Source organism: Solea senegalensis, linkage group LG2, assembly GCF_019176455.1.
Source record: "Solea senegalensis isolate Sse05_10M linkage group LG2, IFAPA_SoseM_1, whole genome shotgun sequence".
NCBI lineage: Eukaryota > Metazoa > Chordata > Actinopteri > Pleuronectiformes > Soleidae > Solea > Solea senegalensis.
In genome coordinates this window covers 9527203-9548270 of record NC_058022.1, presented here as the reverse complement: position 1 = coordinate 9548270, position 21068 = coordinate 9527203, and the positions used below count along the sequence as shown (strand labels likewise).

The following is a 21068-nucleotide window of genomic DNA, read 5'->3' as shown; positions in this document are numbered from 1 at the left end:
TTTCCGCTTCCGCTTCCGCTTCCTAGTAGTGACGTCAATGAAATTAGTTTGAAAACGCGGAGCGGATAAACCATGGATGGGACAGGCCGGAAAAACTCAATTGTGTGTGCCTGCAATGCCGGAGACAGTAGTTTCAGGCGGCTACCGATTGCGCCACCTAACGACGGTCTAGAAACTGCAGCGTTTTTTTTTTTTTGCATTATCAAGAAAAGGGTTATTCCACCCAATTACCAACTACTTCATTTTAAAGGTTTACTTCACCCAAATACGAATACATAAACATAAGAGTTGAATGTGTCCCCATTTGTGTAATAAACATAATTACCTAATTTTCAGGTATATCATAAACTATGAAATTTACAATTACTTGAGCTCAACGAGATGTTTTTACAATTTGAGAGAGAGAAGGCATGTGTTTTTATTTCATATATGATATGACTTTAGCGATACAAATTTCCATGCATTTGTTTTATTTTTGTTATTTGTGTTACTGTTTTTTACAGTAACACAAATACATAACAGAAATAAATGGATAGAACTAAAACAAACAAATCAACAGGGTTCCCTGAACATTGGGATTGATACATCCGGCGCTGAGCCCAGGCATTCTGCAGTTTTCTTTGTTGGACACAGGAGAAAAATAAATTAAAAAACAAACACATGTACAAAAAAGGCTATAAACAATAGATCTAAATAACTGACTAATACAAATCCCAAAACTAAACATCTAACTTTTTATATTGTAATCTCAAAAGGCAGCAAATGACTGATAAACAGGTATCCTATGCTGTCCTCTGACCTTCATCAAACATTCATAGCTTACACATTCTTGTAAATTAGGAAGCTCATTTTCCCTCCTGCTGTGCCAATCCCAGCTGACATGGGGTGAAAGGCGGGGGGTGCACCCTGGACGGGTTGCCAGCCCATCACATAGAGACAAACAACCATCCACTCTCACAGTCAATTTAGAGTGTCCAATTTGCCTATCCCCATATTGCAGGTTTTTTGTACTGTGGGAGGAAACTGGAGAATGTAGAGAAAACCCACGCACACATGGGGACAACATGCAAACTCCAACGCAGAAAGGCCTTTGTTCCAACCAGGTCTCCTTGCTGTAAAGGCAAGAGTGCTAACCACTACACCAACCATGTGGCCCCGTAGGAAACAATAGCAACCAAACACAGCAGGAGATGATGATTAAAAAAACCAAAAACAATAGTTGGTAATGCATGAGTTAAGGCCTTTTCTGCTGGGTTGTGTAAGTGGATCCAACCAGCACACTGACGGAGGCAAAACAGGAACACATTTTCAGGATGATGCTCTAACCACATTGTAAACTGCCACTAACTTGTGCTGCACATGAAGAGAAAGGTTTGAAAAATATGCTGCAGAAGGTTGAATTAAGAAAGAATGATTAAATGGCATAGATAAACATAAGCTTGTGTTTTTTTGACACAAAGGCATATACGCTCAGGAGGCTTCAGTCACAGTCAAGATGACAGAGGGAAGTTGTTTCCTTTGAAATGTCTCAAATTACTGCTTTTCAAATAACTTTCCCGGTGCAGCAATGGACAGGATCTCTCTCCACAGTGTCTTCTTTAGAGCTGCGTATCACCATGACAACCTGAGCCTGGAAGATGATGATCAACACTGAACCCTGATCCATCATCTTACCACAAGACAGGGAGTGATGAGAGACTAATGAATACAATTTGAAGACAACACTGAAAATGTGTTAGTAGGGGAGAAGCGAGAAGAAGTGAGAGAAAGGCAAGAGGTGTTAATTTAGATTATTTAGTCTGCATAATGTAGTCTGCAGGAAAAATATGACGTAGTGTGTAATGATTTGTCTATGAATGTGAAAACACCAACGTCCGGGTTGTCGAGTCAAGTGTTTTTGACTGGAGGAGCAGTCTGTTGCATGGTGTGGAGCAGCCAGCTGACTGTGTGTCTGAGGACAGGGACAACAAAACACATCTGGCACAAAACAAATCTCACACGCACACAAACTGAAACAGATGGAGCGTCGTTGTTGTGCCTTTGTTTATGAAGAAGGCTGCCATGTCTAAAAAATGTGATTAACTTTGACTAAGAGACATCAAATAAAATACCCCACAAGGTGCTGGCCCACAACAATTCACCTTTCATCCTCTATTTGGATTTATGAAGACACGCCACTGCAGAATGCTGATGATTACAGACACCGGAGCATATGCAAGCGACATATTTGTTCTTTGTCAATGTAAAACCTGTGCTGCCTCCCATTTGTGACAGTGCATTATGACAACAGGTTTGAAAATGTCGAGGAATTCTTAAAGAAAAAAAAGTAATCTCTAAATGTGATGATAAAGTCTTTATGGAGTCTTTGGTAGTTGGAGGCAGTTCGGAGATGTTGTGAGTGCAGGCATCTGCCGGAGCAGCATAAAGGTCGGTAAAATGTCCGTTGGAGTCCAGACTGGCAATGGTGTTGATGACTTTCAAGATGAAGTATGACCTAAAGCAGGAAGAAAACAACACATTTTCAGAGGGACCAGCTCATGTTGTTGCCATTGGCTGCAAATACAACCTGCCCACGTGTAGAACTGAAATTATCATTTATTTCTGCAGCAATCAGCCGTCTTTATGGGTCTTGAATGTGATTCCACATTTATTCTGTTGTTGTATTTCACATTTGTTTCCCGTGATGTGGCATTAATTAAGTTTATATGTGAATGCTGGCCGTAACCCAAATTGGCACCTCAGGGATAATAAAGACACTTTGAACCTGTTTCAAACAGACAGCAGCAAGGTGATATGTTAACAGAGATGACACTGCGGCGCTGTGCTATTAAATAGACAACCTGATGAACAGCTGACATCCCCAGGAAGTGACAGCAGTGATTCAGAGCACCTGCATGGATGAGAGGAGATAAAGACAGGATGAAACATAAAAAAAAAAAACACAACCAACGCAAACAAGAGACAAACAAGTCGACCTGACTGAACTTAATCTAGAGCTTCATGAAGTAAAACCACTCACGGGGCAACGGTAGCTCAGTGGTAGAGCGAGTCTTTCAAGTCCAAGGTTGTGGGTTTCATTCCTGGCTCTGCTAGTCCACATGCCAATGTGTCCTTGGGCAGCACTTAACCCCATGTTGATATCAGGTAAAGTCTACCTGATTGGAACTTAACCCTTAGAGCTCCAGCAGCACGGATCTGTGCCACAGGTGCACCCATGGCTAATGGGATTAATACACAATACTTATCATGGGGGTGTGTGTGTTTATAGGACGCATATTCAGGCTTTAAAACACTGCGTTTTTTCCCGTTATGATTCATTTTATATCCCATTTTTAGTAGTGACATAAAGTAGCATTAAAGTCACAAAATGTTCATAAAAATGAGTCAAGTAAACTTTGAATTTACAAATTTCACAAATTCAATTTGATTTTGGGTTTTTGTGTGTTTATAAAAATGTTTTTATCAGATTGCCTAGATTGTGCTGAAAAAAAGGATATGACACTCTATATTGCACATTCTTATAGCCTCTGTATATACTGTATGTTTATACATAGTAATGGAAACAAACAGCTGATATGCTCTGTATTCTAAGGGTTAACCTAGACCTTCGTGAAGAAAAGTCATCATGTCTTCAGCCAGTTATTGTGTCTTCATGGACGAGCTGAGCGACAGTTGTTCATTGTTGCCCTAGTAAAGGTTTTCAAAAAAAAAGCAACATTCTGAAGTAGTTTTAGAACGTTATAAAGTTAAACAATGAACACATGTAATGCAGATATTGTATGTACTGAAAAAGTTAAAATGAAAGACACAAAGAGGAGCTCAAACAGACAGAGTGGACTAGGAGCTGTCCATGGTGCTGAACCCCTGCCGAGGTTTGAGCTATTTATATATACTGTATATATAATTATTAATTTTTCTATCTCTATATCTGAAAGTAATTTGCACATTAAATACAATGTAAAACTTGATTGTGATAAGATCTTATAATAAGATTAAAAAAAACATCCTAAACAAAAGTCTGAGGACAATTTATTCCTCCATTCTGTGAGGAGGAGCCAAATTCTTTTTTTTTTTTTTTTTGAAGTGACAATTGGTCCAATATGCTGACAAACTATTTTTCTCAAATAAAGTGGAACATGTCAAGTACCTGAGAGGGTTATACCAGGTCTACTGGTACTAGCAGTTTTTTGTTAATTGGTTAATAGAGCAGTTTTAGTAAAAGGTCAAAGGTCACTGAGATTGCTGCCACAGGTGATCAGAAATGCAGAGATGATGACGATGAGGACTTCAGCACCATGGACAGCTCCTGTGCAACAGAAGAGTCAAATGAACCATTTTGACGACAATCCAAATCATATTCTGTGGATATGACAACGTATCAGATTATATAAGTATGTATTATTACTTACTGTTAAATTATCTGCCAAACACACACAACTTAAAGGTTTAGTGAGTACAATTTAGGAGGGTTTATGAGCAGAAACTGGGTGTACCGCGTCTTTCTTCCTATGTCAGCTGGCATTAGCACCAGCTTCCCCCCACGACCCTCATGTGGAGGATAAAGCAGTAGAAACGTGAATGAATTAATAGGTTTTCATATTAAGATCTTATGCTTATGTTCGTTAAGGCAGCAGCTGCTATGATTCCTGTTTTCAATTATATATTTTATGTGCTTCATAAGCAACTGTGCTTCATAGTGCATTCATAGATTTGGATCGCTCAGGGAATTATAATCTTAATAGTTTAAAAAAATAAAATAAAATCTCTCATTGTCCAATAGACTTCTCATTGTACCTTTATGAGGATTAAAAATATGGCAGTGGAGATGGGCCATAGACACAAAACCTTGTAATCCAACAGTTATTGCACATCTTTATTGACAGAAGTTTATCTTTAAAATATACTTTGCGTCAGTTATGTTGTTAGTTGAGTGGTGGGAAGTTACAGCGCCGGCAAGAATAACTCGGCTGTCAATTTTGAACATTCAAAATGACAACAAATATCATACACGGCTATAACGCAGGAGCTTGCCTTCATATTTCCTCATTAAAATGTAACCTAAGGTAAAACAGTCTAACGTGCGGTGGTGTTCTTTGACTCAAACATATGCAAATAAGATGGGGAATCTGCATCAAACAAGGCAACATTTTAGCGAAAGAATCACCAGGGGACATGATGCTTTGGTGGGAGCAACGAAGGTGAAGCGCATTCACGTCTCCTCAAAAGTTTCAACGTTTATTACTTTACATTCTGACCCATCATCACGTAAACAGAGGCTGATTTATGTAGCTGTGAAAAACAACAACAACAAAACAGCCACATAAAGACATGCAAGATGCAACTGATGAAAATGTTTATTACACGATATACTTTCTGCCAGTGTATTATGTCACAGTATTATAAACCCTTCAATATATTAAAAATAGGCGTAATTTTGGTTTTAATTTGAATGTCACTGTGAAATAGTGTTCTCATATTAGAAATAAAACTCCAAAAAACATTCTGCAAGTTGATTTAGCATAATCATCACTGTTGGCATTTATCTAAATGAACTAATGTCATCATCACTTTAACAATTCAGTCCTATTTCATGTACTACAATGTAATACCTTTCTGTGGAGAAGGCTACTGTTCATGTAATGCCAGTACAAAGGCGTCAAAAATACAATTCTAAAATGTACAATTAGTTTGGCAAAATAAAACAAAATAAAAAAAAAGTTTCACCTTTGGCCCACTAGCGATACGTTTGTGCTTCCATGTGTGTTACAATTATACAATTATTATAATTCCACTAATTCAGGTTAGTGGACAAATAACAAGCACCATGAACAAGACAAGGGTCAGAAGAAAATTGGCTCTTAGATACAGCAAACATCATCACATCAAAGGGTAGTGGACAGACTTTACCACTCTTTGTGCTGGCTTTTACAAAAAGTACCTTGATTTATTAATGAAGATTTAAAGTACCGCCTTGGCTCGGCTCAACTCTATGCGGTTTGGTTGGTTTTCCATTACAATATAGTACCTTCTTCAATGTGGGCGGAGTCATCACAGCAATGCTGCATTCAACTGCCGTGACTCACACAAACTAGTGACTTGTAAAGCAGTTATTTTCGATGTACTGAATCATTAGAATCAGTAAATTAAAAAGATTAGTTCAGTACTTCCTGTGCTTCCGGAGCACAGCAGCACAGTTTATGATGCTGCTCGTCACTGGCGATCGCAGGGTTTCAGCAGTGCCGTCACTAAATACACCAGACTCCTCTGTTAAGTATTGAGATTTTAGACTTGCTAAATGTCGGAGATTAACCCATGTTTTCAGGCTTTTTAAGTCTTTTTAACTGATCTACAGTTAAGCAGCATTGTTCGGTTTGATTCTCGTGTCTGAAGTCTTGCTCATGCATGTTCCTGTGACGGCACTCTGACCAATCACCCATTGTATTGGCTCAGCTCGCTTGGAACCTTGCCTGAGCAGGTAGTAAAAAGTACCGGGTACCAGATACTGTCACTAATGGAAAAGCAAAATAACCGTGCCGAGGCGAGTCAGGCTAGTGGCATAAGTGTACCACTATTAGCAATCAAGCCTGGAAGGTTGCCTTAACTTAATCTTAATATTATTATTATTATTATCATTATTATTTGTTCTTGTTTCATGCTGTGCAGCATTAATATTCTCAGATTGAGCTACTTCGTTTTGTTGAGCTCCACAGCACTACATCCCAGAATAAGATCATTATAATGAACTGATTTAATGATTTTCAAAAACAAAACAAACAGTCACTCCCTAAAAACCCTCGTCACAAACTCACACAGTCCATGGAGAAGGCAATTACTCCTCAGCAGTATATAAATATGAAACCAGCAAAACAATTGATCCTAAAAATAAACCAGACGGTGGAGTAAACAACACACAGCCTACAGTAACTGATTAATCTGTCGCGCGCAGGTGACTTCTCACCCTGCATTTCACACATTAGAACGGGAAACCAGGTTTTAACTACCGCCTCAATGTTTTAGAGGCTATGAATTAGCAATGCTATTTCTAAGTCCATCTCAGGATGGATAACAGGATTATTGATATGAATATGCAATCACTAAAACAAGTTGACAAAGGTTTCAAAAACAAAAAAAAACAAGCCTTAATAATCTTGAAACATTCAAAACCAGTCAGGGAATTTAATAGTACATCAGAGATCAGCGGGTTTGTTTGTTTTTTTAACCACTACCTTTGTGCCACTGTGCGGAGAGTTCACTGCAAGGTTCAGTTCCCCCCGCTGTGTAGTGGACTTCTCTGTAGTACTACCTACTCCTATTGAAGTGGTCTTTGCATTTCCGCAGCTCCTCCAGCACTCGAGCCCTGAACTGGGTCCAGTCTTCATCCTGGAACTGCTGGAGGCCAAGGGCCGCATGGAGCTCAGCGGAGTGGCTGCGCAGGAATGGATTGTATTGCTTTTCTTCCCCGATAGTGGAGGGACACTGAAAATGAAGCAGTGGACACAATGGTCAAGAAGCTACATGTGCTCTCTTTAAAACTGATGTGCAATGCTTCTCTCTGGTGGCCACAGTGATGAATACTCACAGAACAGAATTACAGTTAACAAGGGATTCCTGCCAACTTAACGTATCATGTGTTTGCCCTTCTCTGCCTCAAATTAACCAATGCAGCACATTAAACACTAACAATAAAATCACCTCTTTCTTTCCTTTTCCATGGTATGCAATTACCAGAGCAAAGTCTAGAGTGTTTGCCAACACAGGCAGGTGATAACCTGGATTACAGAGGTTAATGGTGGATAAAGAAAATACGACTTCAAGTGTTAATCGGATGTTCTGCGGCAATTGGCCATGAGCAAGAGGAAAGGAACTGGGCTCGTAATCGGAAGGTTGCTGGTTCAATCATGGGACAGGCCAAGGACTGGGGTGTCCCAGATAAGTGCTGCCTACTGCTCCTGGTGCTGTGTGTGTGTGTGTGTGTGTGTGTGTGTGTGTGTGTGTTCACTACTGGTGTGTAATTAGGATGGGTTCAATGAAGAGGACACTCAAAAAATATTAATTCTCTATTCTTCAATTTTAAAGGCACATAGAGCAGTTGTACACATTTACAAGACACAAACAGAAGATTTGTAAAAAATAAAAATAACTACAATGAAAAATAAATATTCAATATACAAATATAAGAACCATGTAATGGTAAATAAAACTCTTAATTAATAATTAATCAAACTCTTTGGTCATGTTTTTCTCTTGGCTGTGTTACGCCAACGCCCTGTCCGCCTCTCTGTTGTGGCGGTACAGTTTAGAATCTCTGTCCAAGCCTGGTCTGGACAGCTGACAGCCCTAAAAAGTCACTGCTCCGTTGTCAGGACAACACATCATCTGCACTCTCTCTCTCACTCTCTCTAGACTCCTCTGTGACTTGCTCGCTCACTCTCGTCTCTGGCTTTCTCCAAATATTGGTGGGGACACTGTCCACACGCAAACAGAGGTTATTAGTTAGAACGGCTCACTTATTAAAAAAAAACGTTACTAAGTGACACTTCATGTACAGGTCATGCCCACACTGCAGAAGAAGACCATATAGCCATTTAATAAGTTTTGGGAAAGAAAGTTGGCAAAACTCAGTACGCTTCCTCTATGCCATGTTGTATTGATGCCAGATAAAAACTCATCTAAATTCCAGAAAGGAGCTTCACTCAGCACTGAACTTTTGCTCTGTTGCAGACGGTATCATAGCAAGACTCAACTGCGAGAGGCTGAAAGAGGAGGAAGTAGGACAAGAGCAGATTCTCGGGGCACTCACAACACAAACACTATATGAAGGTGAATAGCCTTCCTTCTCAGGTGCTGGACAACATGAGTCCTTGTCGAGATGGTTGTTCTTGAGAGGCATAACAATAGCGATGCATCATTCTCACCGTGCACAGCTTCTGGCCTCGCTGCTGCAGCACCCACTGATACTTGTTTTCTCTGGTGGCGTTGCGTGGCTCAACCTCGGCAGCAAACAGCAAGTTGTCTTCAGCATACTCATGACCTGTGGGACAGCCAGTGGACACAAATGGAAAAAAAGAGGTGTTACTAAATCCATATCCATACTTATGAGCTTACACAGCTAGCTCCACAGTCTGTACATAATTGCACATCATTCAAAACAACGACAACAACAACAACAACCACCACGTGACTCAAACACTGACAACCAAGTCTGTGACGAGTGACATTTTCCTACCGGGCCATAAAAGTGTATCATCACTTAAGGAGGCGACTGTGTCCAGAGATGACAGCATTGTTGTTGCACTGCCTTCAAACATCCTCCCTGAAAAACAGAAGCAGAAGCAGGCACTGTGAACAGTTTTTATTTTTTTAAGTAGTTTTGGAGTCAATAATCAGAATAAATGAATTGGTAGGATTACTCTCATGACTCACCACATCCAGAGAGAAACACCAGGTCACCGGAGAAGAGACTGGATGGGCCGCCGACTGCATGGCCATCCAGGAGGTAGATAATGTGGCCCACTGTGTGTCCAGGAGTGAAGAGGACTTTAAAGTGCAAACGTCCCACTGTTATAGAGTCCTTGTGTGAGAGAGGGCTGAGAAACACAGAAAAAAAACTCTCACATGTTAATAAGAATCCATTCTGCTCCCAGCTGTGAAATCTTTACGCAATGAGGGACGATCTTATCATCTGGTCATTCCAAAAAAAGAAAAATAGGTAAGAAGAAATTAAAGAAATGTCTATGACAATAACAAATGCATTTAATTCAGGTCTTTCTGAAATTGTTCCAGTATCTACACTTTAGACCATAAACACTTCAGCGTTCATTTGAATAATGTCAATCTAGACAAGACGTTTGTGCCGATACACGTGGTTTAAAAGTATTTAGATGGAGACAAATCAAGTCAAACATGACTCCTGGTTGCTTTGGCCCAATGTTTAAGATTGTTGACCAGTCAAAGTTTCACCCTGCCCTGCTTCTATCATCAGTGAGATGATAAATAAATGCCCGTCATAACTCAAGCACCACCAGGTTTAATAGACGAGGTGTTGGTTTCATCTGTTTATAGAACTTTGCCCCTGCTATTATGACCATACCATAAAAAGAATGATGCATCCTCAAACCTTGACCCTTCACAATGCTCTCCATTTCATTGAGACTATTGTTCCTGAATGTTGCTCATACATTCTTAATTAAAAAAAAGAAAAGAAAAGTCAGTTTTCTAGATTTCCTTTGTGCACCTGGGTTTTCACAACTATTGGCAAACCAGCAACACCAGCACTTCTTGAACTTTTCTTCCCTGCAATTTGGCTTCTTCACTTGCACTGTCATAAAGTCGTCTCTCCTCTCACGTTGACAGACAACTACACCCAGTGTGTGGTTTTAGGGTACAAAATAATGTTGAAACAACACACAGCTCAACCAAGAAATATTTGCAGGCTAGCGTCCAATTATTTGGAACCCCTGCGATTTGAGCACTATATATTTTAAAAGAGGCCATATCTCACATGGTGTTATTTCACATATTGACGTGACCCTTCTCACATTAAAGGTGAGACTTGGCACTTTAATTTAGTGTCCATTATTTTATTTCAGATTTACTGGGCTGAAGCACAGAACCTTGATGAACTGCAATGTGAGTTACTTTTTAAATATGTCCCTGCACAGTGTGATCACTTCAGTTCATGGACCTTGGATCACAGTCAGTCTTTATGTCCAAGAGTAAATAAGACTATAGAGGACAAGGTATATAGAAATGAGGTATCAACAGGTACAAACTTATCATACTAACTGTGTAAAATTATACTAACTGAGCCTCTGTCTTTAGGGGGTCGCTTCAGCGGATCATCTGCCTTCATCTCACTTTGCACGTTGATTTGGCCTTTTCTGACACAACCATCCCCATTCACTCGGACTGAGGCCTGGCACGAGGAGTACAGCTCATCAGCTACACCAAATTCACTCCCTTAGATTTCCTTGTGTCTAATTTTCCAAATATTAAATACAGTATATTTACGAAGATGTGGCTGAATATTGGATTTTCATTTGGTGAGAAATGTGCATCCAAGTTATCCATCATGCCCAGAAAGTCAACATTTCTAGTTAAATATTCAATTAGCATATCACTAACAAGTCCATTATGTTCCATTTAGCATTAGTCCAGAGTTGTAACTGAATCCTGACTGAGTGACTTGAGAGTTCACCTAACCGAAGAATACTATACATTTATTGTGTTTTCTTATAGAACGTGAAGAGGTAGTTTAAATTTAGATATGTACGCATCCTGAGCCTTCATAACTATTAGCCTTTGGGTCACAAACTGTCAGTTTAAGTTGTAAATCTGATATTCAGTCGAACATGTGCTCTGTCTTATCCCCTATCTCACTTATGGTCTCGAACCGACAGGGATGTGTCACAGTGAGAGATAACTTTAATAAAGGAACCACAAATATGGATGTGACTCAACAATATAAATATGTATTTAAATTAATTAATAGTATAAATCCACTGCACTATATGGGGCAAACACTGTTTTGTTGTTATTTTTAGTGCTCTAGTGTTCAATACTGAATCATCAACTACTTTTTAAACAAAAGCTGTGAGTTTCTTTAGGTCACAGACCTCCGGAAATAACAGCTGTTTACCATTCCATGATTTAGCTGCTGCGGGTGCCAAGTCTGACAGGGTGAAAAAAAACACTGGGGGGAGAGATTGTGTGAGAAGCAGCTTGCCGTATGCAACAACAACTTACTGCGTAAGTCCAGGAATGTTATCAGCTGCATGTCCATAAACACGGCATGCGCTGTGAAGCTTTTTCAGCCCTTTGTTTCCGCCACTGTGATCCCTGTAAATGGAAGGTTAAGGAGAGTTTTTGAAATGTGTTATATGCACATAATGTGTTCCAATCTTTTGCTCCATCAACCCTATAGAAAAAGAAACCAATAAACCTCACCAGTGCTTGTGTGTGCAGAGTATTGCTTCCAACATCACTCCCTCTGCCTCAAGGACTGCCTGAAAAGTTACGTTAAGTGCTGTTGAATCCAATCAATCACCACATTAAATCAACACATCGGCAATTATTTATTCAAATGCCCATTAAGCTGCAAATTACTACATACTGCTGACACAGGGTAGGATACAATGTCAAAAAATAACTACAGCTATTGACAATCAACAGCTATAAATGTGGCTTAAAGACCTCTGATTGTGGGGAAGCAAACGCGGCACCGAAAAGTGAAGTAGCCATAATTATCACATAACTACTTTAAATAAGTGTTTTTCCAAGAATCACGTCACTAGAACTACAGCATACCCACAAATATGAATTTTCATTTCTAAATCAGTAGTTAGCTGTAGGCAACTGGACTTGCTTAATTATATATCTATATACATTTCATTGAAATCCAAAACTGTGGTACACCAAAGAACATGTTTTTTTTAAAAACCTAGATTGTGCAGCAATAAGAGCTCAGAAGTTACGTGCAGTGGGGCTGAACAAATAGTTTTCAAACTGACATTTGAAACGTCTCGACTGACAAATCACAAGCACATTTCCTATCTTTAAGTTGTCATCCTTGCATCAGAGTCATCCGTGTTTTGACAGTGTGGTGCAGTAATGCTCCATCACATTTTTTTTGTCGGACAAATCCCAATGACATATTTGCCAAGTGAAGTTGCTGCCCCAGCAGAGGAAAATAAGAGTCAGGAAAAAAGAAAGTGACATGATGACAATGAAATAAAACACAGTAAACGCGTTGTTTACCTGGACACTTTGAGGGTCTGCAGGATCTACAACAACTGCTACACTGGAGGCTGTGTCGATTACAAGGTAGCTGTAGTTGTCAGACAGGACTGGGATTGGAATTATTTTGATATCTGCGGGCAGACAAAGAGATGACAAAACATGTTAAACGTTATCCTGGAGTGGTAGAATAACATATGTAGTAGAGCTAAGGTATTATGTGTAGTAGGGGTGGGTCAAAACATCTATAGGTTTGGTGATATATCATCGTCCTTCCTCGTGCAATGCGATTATCCATTTGCCCGGGCAAATATCGATGATTTAACAGACAAATTAAGGCGCGAAGTAAACAGTCCCTGCCAGTTTCACTTCATGTCTTCTCAAATAAATGAGGGAAACTCTGGCGGAAGTCACGTGGCCAAAGAAGAGGGAGTTTACAGCGGGATAACGGTGAAGAAAGCAACGTTAAGAAATGCACTTTGTTTTCCAAGTTGTGAATACATAGAGAAATCCTGCACTTCTTAGTTTTCACAGACATTTTGTTGTCTTCAGTTTGACAGATATCGTGATGTATCGCTCTATGATTGCCAATTGATTGTATGATTGTAATGTATGACAGCAATGCCCTGTGTTTGAAGGATATAACACTGAATTGACACAATAAACTGTAAAGCACATTACACACCATTGAACTCCATGGGGCGAGCTGTGGAATGTCCAGTAGGATACTGTTCCCGGGCTTTCCTCATTTGTCTCTTGTAGTACAGGTAGCCCAGTCTGGTCCTGGTGTAGAGTGTGTACCTAATAAAACAGTTACCAACAGTTACCAAACCACTAATGGGATTACACGGACTAAACATGTGGATGAATTCTTGGGATTTCCAGTTTCAAAGCAACCATCTTAAATTTAATGTAAAAATGATAGATGACGGTCTTAAATCTCCTGCTCCTCGTCTCATGTTTGTGATTAACATGTATGCCGGATAAACAAACCGTTCAACAGGATAATAGGAGATGCCTTGGACCAAAACAAGAGTGGGGGTTGCTTTGGTCGACGAGCTCCGTAAATTTAAATAACATGATATTTGAATGGAGTTTGGTAAAACCGTTTTCATACAAATGGCTAGACGTTGCTAATCTGCACGCCGACATTAAGGCATTCATAGTTTAAACATTGTCGTGTTTCACTCACGCGATTCGGAACAGGGGCTTCTCCGTACGGGCCATTATCCCGCTGAGTGATTTTCTCCACAGCAGTTTCACGGAGCGTCTGAACCGAACAAACAAACACAAGACACACAGGAAGGATGCGGCAGCAAGCAGCATTATCCAGTCGTGAGGCACCATGGCCTCCGCGAGCGGAACGTGATGACGTAAGAAGACGCGCCAAACCCGGAAGCGAGGGCATTAAAGGAGTAGTACAAGTAAAAACAAAACACTTTCGACCAGGGGTCTCAAGCTCAAATGACGTCTAGAAAGTCTACTTTTACACAAGGGATACTTGTGTAAAAGTACAAATATCTTACAAGGAAATGACTTTGGTAGATGTTGAAGTCACTTTTTATAATATTACTTAAGTAAAAGTCTTAAAGTATATGGCATTTACTGTACTCAAGTATCAAAAGTAATATTCTGACATAAAATGTACTTTTTTTTAATGTACGTTTTAGAAGTAATAAACAAAATGAGGCCATGATAGCTCAATGGTAGAGTGCATTATCCTTTAAGTGGAAAGTTGTGGGTCAAATTCCTGGCTCTGCTAGTCTATGTGTGTCCTTGAGCAAGACACATTGAACACATGTGAGTGAGTATGAAAGATGTGTGAATGGCAAAACTATAGAGTAAAGCAGCACATCAAAACAAGAAAAGCTTTATATAAACTCTTCTGATTTTATTCGGTAGTAACAAGTGACATGGAGTGAAAGTAAACAATTTATTTAGGCAATATGATGGAGTAAAAGTTGCTAGAAATATAAACAACATAAGCTATATGAATTTGTTGTGGACTGCGGGTCACGAGTTTGACACCTCATCTCAAAACAGTCAAAAGAGCTTTTCCTCTGATTATCAGTCCTTGGTCCCTTCTCATCTCTTACTGGAGTGTGTGTCTCACTCACTGCTATCGATGTTTCGCTCAGGGTGTTTATTGCCTTTAATAACACCATAGTATGTGGTACTCTACAAGATAGACATTAAAGTTACATCTAGAGAACACAACCTAATTAGAGCATTCAAACGTTGCAGGAATGACTGTCCTTTCAGTCTTGAGAAAGAGTTTATGAAGAATCCGTGGCAGTCCAGAGCTTCCGGTGTATCTGAGACACTCTGATGTCAGAATAAATATATCAAAAATCCTTTCTTTATTCATTCTTGGATGTCTGTCCTAAAAAAAACAATGTATTTTGACTCAGTAGTCTTCATCCAAGCAAACAGAGCAGACAAAACTATTGAGTTGTTTTAACCCTACAGTTATACTCTCTTTAGTGAATTTATTATTGTTATTATTATTATTGTTGTATGGTGGCTAGACTATTGTTCAGATTATTGATGGCCACTTGCCTTTTCCCAATTAACTGAAGCATGCTGTGAAACATGATGATATACACAGTATATTTATAGTTTCCCCTGGTGCAATTAAGTTCTCTCTCAGTAACTATAGGTGTTATTCAGCACATTCTAGCGATGTGTAATGTTTTAAAGTTCATTTTCTAATTGCTGCTCATTGTGTTTTACAATCGCTGTTGCTTGTTTATGGCACAGGTGAAACTGTCACCACACATTTACTGTGTTCAGTCAGTACATAAATCCAGTTGGAGAGAAGTGTCTAGTTAGTTTTTAATTATATTTATTATGTTACAATTAATGACCTCCTAATGGGTACTCAGGCTACTTCCCATAGTCTGTAAACATGCATTAGGGATTAGAATTATTTTCCGTAGGTGTGAGTGTGAGAGTGAATGGTTGTTCATCTCTATATGTTGGGCCTTGGATACCTGACACGTTACACTATTCCAATTCCAGACTAGTTTAACAACAGTGATATAAAGTTATGACATTTAAATCCAACATTTTCCATTTTACCTTTGTAGCATGCAAGTTTTTCTTCCATAAAAAAAAAAGAATACAGCGCCTATGCTGTTTGTATCATTATTTAGACTTCACATAGGAAAATAAAATATGCAACATGCGACACACCACTTTTTTGTTTTTTTCTTTGTATTTTAATCACTCTGTATGGGAGCCTGAGCAGCCAGTCTCCGAGACACATCAGTAACAGTGTGCGTTTCACTGAGCATATCCTATTACAAAGATGACATCCCCCTGTGGAGATGCAAAAGCTCCAAGGAGAAACAAAACTAAAGGGCACCGCGCTCCCACCTCAGGCTGAAGCCACCAGGTAAGTTAGGATTATTATTGTCTCATTTGTGTCACTTGTGTCTGTAGATTTTTTTGTTGTATGACTGGGTTGATTTATACAGCACTGACACTGATCAGTGACAACAATGAACAGGTAACTGGTTGTTTTGTTTTGGCAGAGCAGTGTTTGTCTGTGCCCCCGTTTAGATCATCGTTAACCATCTGTGATGTCATTTCAAACTTGTTTTGAACCTTTAGTTTTTTATTCACAGCCCGCAAATGAAAAACATTGAATCTCCTTTCACTGATGTGGCTGATTGGTTTATTGGTTTAGTACGTAGATTATTTTTTCACAAAATAATACTGAATTCATCTTTTTTATTATATAAGAAGGGGAATTTTTCAACCTGGGCCCTATGTTTATAAATGTAGCTGTGTGAGTGAGTAGTACTTACAGAAAGCAGCCGCAACCCGGCAGCAGAGGCTACAGTGAGATCCTACTGGGAAACTGCAACATTCTGTGTTATGTCCATTAAAAGTGCTTGTTTTTGCTCAAACTGTGTAAGAGTCTCATAACATGACTGAAGCACTAGTCAACAAGGCCATCTGCTGAACCCATTCTATGTTTTTGTAAGTACTTTTCACTTTCAAAACCACATTTATAAAAAAACATGTAACATCACATGACCCTTCTGAGGAAGATCACAGGAAGTGGTCAAAAAACCGTATTTTTCTGTTAGACCGCACAAAACTTAAGCTCAATGATATTACCATGAAGACACTATGAACCTTTTTGGATTATTAGAATAGTAAAGAACTTTCTTTAACTAGGGACAATACAGTTAATACAAATACAAATAATGCAACTGATGCGCTGTACATTGAGTTTATAGCTATTGCTAGTTTGCAACTCCCAAATTGGGCTTTTACATTACATACAGTATAACGTATACATGATCAAACACGTGAAAACTACACTATAACTTAACATTAATAATACTTTAATATTGTAAAAAAAATTTTTAAAAAACCACAATAAGTTATTAGGCCAAAATGTCAATTTGCTTTACTTTATTTGAGTTTCTGTTAATTTATTAATTAATCCCAGAATTCCCCTTTAAGTTTGTTGTAGATTTTACACACACAAAAAAAACTACTTCAAAAAACTTACAAACTACATAACAATTAACTGGAATTAGTGTACACGTCATACTGAACAGTCAACCCAAGCATGGGTATTACATGTCCAGTATGAGTCACCACATACTCTGTGTCTTACAGGTGATCCAGCAAAAGGTCATGTCCTCTAAAGTGGATAGTCCTCCTCCGTATGAGGAGGCAGTACACGGACCCAAGTATGGAAACTACCCCAACCACCCGCTCCACGATTCCCCTCTGCCACCACCTCCTTCCTACAGCGCCAGTCCTCGCATGTTCCCCGGCCAACCTGGCTACTGGGGCCAGGATGGCATCTCCCCACAGGCCGGCGTGTGGGCAGCCCCTGGTTTCTCTCCATCTGTGATGCCCTCCACAGTGCCGACTCTGTCTGCCGGAGTGGTCGCGTCCAACTCAGGTTCTGAGGAAATGACACAGGACTTCTGTTAAATCACATCCTGCATTACATTTAGATCAAGTAAACTTTACTTACTAATTCTGCAGGAGACATGGAGGATCTGTTCAGCAGCCAGTGGGAGAGCACATCAATCCGACACGCCTTCATCAGAAAGGTAAGGATTTTCGTCTTTATTGTTTGGACTAACGATCAACTTTCTTATGTACTCAAAGGACACGTCTTGTTTCTGTGCATTTGTGCAGGTTTACTTAATTTTAACAACACAGCTTGCCGTCACCTTCTCAGTCGTTGCCGTCTTTACGTTTGTGTAAGTGTCCCTATGCTGTCTGTGCCCCACTGCAATAATCCATCTCACTTACTGCGTCTGTTGGACGATGAGCAACAATGCCATGTTCTGTGCTTTCGCAGCGACCCAGTGAGGCTGTTTGTCATCAAATATCCTGGCATCTACTGGGCATCTTTGTGAGTTACATTCTAGGAACAAAACAAGAGCAGCAGCCATGCAGTCGTTAACAGTTTGCCAGTGCCGTTATTCTCATGTTTCACAATGTGCTATATATCCCTCCATAGTGTGGTTTACTTTATGGTGTACTGCATTCTCATCTGCTGCAAAGAGCCAAGGTGAGCAACCGTTTTTTTTTTTTTGAGTAGGTCAAAAAACAGATGCACTATTTCATGTCTGTGTCAAACCCAGTAATATTTTACATTTTTCTGGATTAGGAGACGTTTCCCATGGAATCTTGTTCTGCTGGGAGTATTTGTAAGTATAGATTACAAGGCAGATCCATTATTGCAGATACATTGTTGGGAGTAAGACAGTGTCCGAGCTAAAGACTAGAAATTAAAGTCAAACACAGGCAGCAGGTAGAAGAAAGAACCAAAAGCCCACTCTGTCTGTCATGACGCATACTTCTCATGTTTGATCTTGCAGACTCTCGCCTTGTCTTACATGTCTGGAACAATTTCAAGGTTTGTTTTGGTCTCCAACTCAAATCATTGCACCACAAATTGTCAAAGAGAGTACATATTCACAATCATGTATATGTTTCTTTTTTTTAAATTGTGATGTCTGTCTTTTACAGCTATTATGACACAAAAGCAGTGCTCCTCGCCATGGGAATAACAGCGCTAGTTTGTATAGCTGTCACAATCTTCTGCTTCCAAACCAAGGTAGACAGAGATGTGAACTGTGTCTTTGTCGCTCAGTAGCCTGTGGCTTGTCAGAGGATGTCTTTGTTGTTGGTGTAAAAGAACGCCTTTGTCTCACATTACAATGAGGCACTGAGTCCCTTTTAAATATTTAAAACATTCTGGGATAAGATGTGAATCCAACTTCTCTGTCTGATGCAACCCAAGCTGATGAAGTTACATTTTTTTAGTCTCCTGCGTGACATTTACTGTATTATATTATAATCATTATCATCGTCGTATGCTGTTGGTATTATTTCAAACTTAAAGCCTCTTTCAAATGATCCCGACTCCTCTTTCGCGTGGCTTTAAGCCAATTAACTTCCCTTTCTTTTTCCTCATCACCAGGTGGATTTCACCTCATGCGGCGGCCTCCTCTGTGTTGCTTCCATTTTGCTTATGATCCTAGGGATCGTTACAGCAGTCGTCCTCACCTTCCACTATGTGAGAAACAAACCTTTCGCGTCAATATTCAACACATTTCTCTTTCTGTGTGTGTGTGTGTGTGAGGAGCGGCTGCATCTGTGCGACTTGACTTCACATTCAAAGGCCTTTCTTGTGTCACTCTGCAGGTCCCTTGGCTGCACATGCTCTACGCTGCAATTGGAGCCATTGTTTACACTCTAGTAAGTTGGGACTCCCGTAACTTTGTATTGGTTATTGCTGAATAACAGGAGACATAATAGTCCGCACACCCGGAAACTATTAGTATTCATAGGAACTTAATACCATTGGGGTTTGCACACAAAGGTGCTCAGAAAACAGACATGGTAATTTGACTAAATTAATATAAGTGATGGCAAATCAGTGTTTGGATCTGAGAGTGCTACTGTGTATGGTAGTCATTAATTTTATTCAAGTTCTCTCTTCATATATTTTTTAGATTTTATTTACATTAACTCATGGAAAGCAAACGATCCGCCACCATAGTCCCAAAGCATCTCAACAGCTGTTAAATCTATGTAAACAGATATTCATGGATGCATCAACTGATGGCTTGTAGTGACATTAGAGGTCTGCTCATCTGTCCTCTTGTGCTCCGACGAGGTTTCTCATACATTATGTGGTTTAGTGTAAATGTCTCTCAGCAATTTTTTCGGGTGGACTGCCAAAAAAAATTTGGGAATAGAGTCAAATTATCATTGTGTGCTCCTCTTATGTAGTAATTTGGTGATCGCCCAACTTTTAATTTAGCACTATTAACAGATCAAAATGTCACTATTCAATTGTAGGATTATTAACTAACGTTTGCAATATTTAGACTAAGAATATTCATATTGTTGTGAGCATGTTAGCATTCAGCCAAAGTGGATGCAGACTCTTAGTGTCAATTGTGGACTAAAGGCAATTTTTGGCCAAATAGTGGTAAGAAAAATAGATTTCAAAGGAATCATTTATACAGGGAAACATAAGGATTACTGCCAATGTTGCAACAATTCTGCAACAGGGTACAGACAAGTTTTGGACAGACTCACTGACTTATAGTGCTTATGTAGCTACAGTATTTTAGTTGACAAAATAACAAGTGCACAACACTTGCCTGCAGCTTCCCACTGTATTCAACAAACATGTCAGGCAGATGAACATGTATTCCTCCATTTGAACTTTCTTTTCCTTCACTTCACCAGTTCTTGGTATACAACACCCAACTTCTTATTGGAAACCGGGAGTTGGCCATCAGCCCTGAGGAGTACATCTATGGAGCGCTCTCTCTTTATGTTGACATTGTTCACATCTTTCTCTTCATCCTTCAAGTCAGCGGAGCCGCGACTGAATAATAAGCCTGTGGGTACAGCAGACCTCGTTTGTAAACGCAGTTATATTGTATTTGTCTTCTGAAACAGTGCTACATGCACACAAGTACAAGTACAAGTACTATTACTCGTAATCATTTATAAATTTAGCTACTCAACCACTGAATTAACTACTGTAAATTTTAATCTGTATATATGCTGATGACAAAACACTTGAGCACTTTGATTTCTTCTTGCACTCCATGACAGGGAAGTGGATTCAGAGTTTTTATTTACCCAATTGTATAATTATGTGGAGAGATTCTTAAGCTTTGCAGCCTGTATAGTTGTAAATTATTTTATATGTTAATGTTGCCTTCATTGTTTTAGGAAGTGGTATTTACTGTATGTATATATTGTTACTAATCTGTAATAAAGTGATCCTAATTCAAGGGTATAACAGCAACAAAAAAATCAAAAAT

General features: G+C 39.4%; 2 protein-coding genes across 2 annotated transcripts; one reads left to right on the top strand and one right to left on the bottom strand.

The window, feature by feature from the left end:
- Window positions 1-4859: 4859 nt before the first annotated feature.
- On the bottom strand, window positions 4860-14115 carry pnkd (PNKD metallo-beta-lactamase domain containing). The gene is made up of 9 exons (XM_044019621.1): window positions 13928-14115; window positions 13421-13536; window positions 12757-12869; window positions 11947-12005; window positions 11746-11838; window positions 9424-9587; window positions 9227-9313; window positions 8916-9031; window positions 4860-7476 (listed from the first exon to the last, which is right to left on the bottom strand). The coding sequence occupies exons 1-9, from the start codon at window positions 14080-14082 to the stop codon at window positions 7300-7302; spliced, it is 1080 nt and encodes a 359-aa protein (XP_043875556.1). The 5' UTR covers window positions 14083-14115; the 3' UTR covers window positions 4860-7299.
- A 3276-nt stretch (window positions 14116-17391) lies between these two features.
- LOC122762831 (protein lifeguard 3-like) lies at window positions 17392-21054 on the top strand. The gene is made up of 11 exons (XM_044018023.1): window positions 17392-17665; window positions 17752-17819; window positions 17908-17972; window positions 18074-18127; window positions 18236-18286; window positions 18386-18425; window positions 18597-18634; window positions 18748-18835; window positions 19202-19297; window positions 19426-19479; window positions 20482-21054. Exons 1-11 carry the CDS (start codon window positions 17392-17394, stop codon window positions 20629-20631), a joined length of 978 nt encoding a protein of 325 aa, XP_043873958.1. The 3' UTR covers window positions 20632-21054.
- Window positions 21055-21068: the final 14 nt, after the last annotated feature.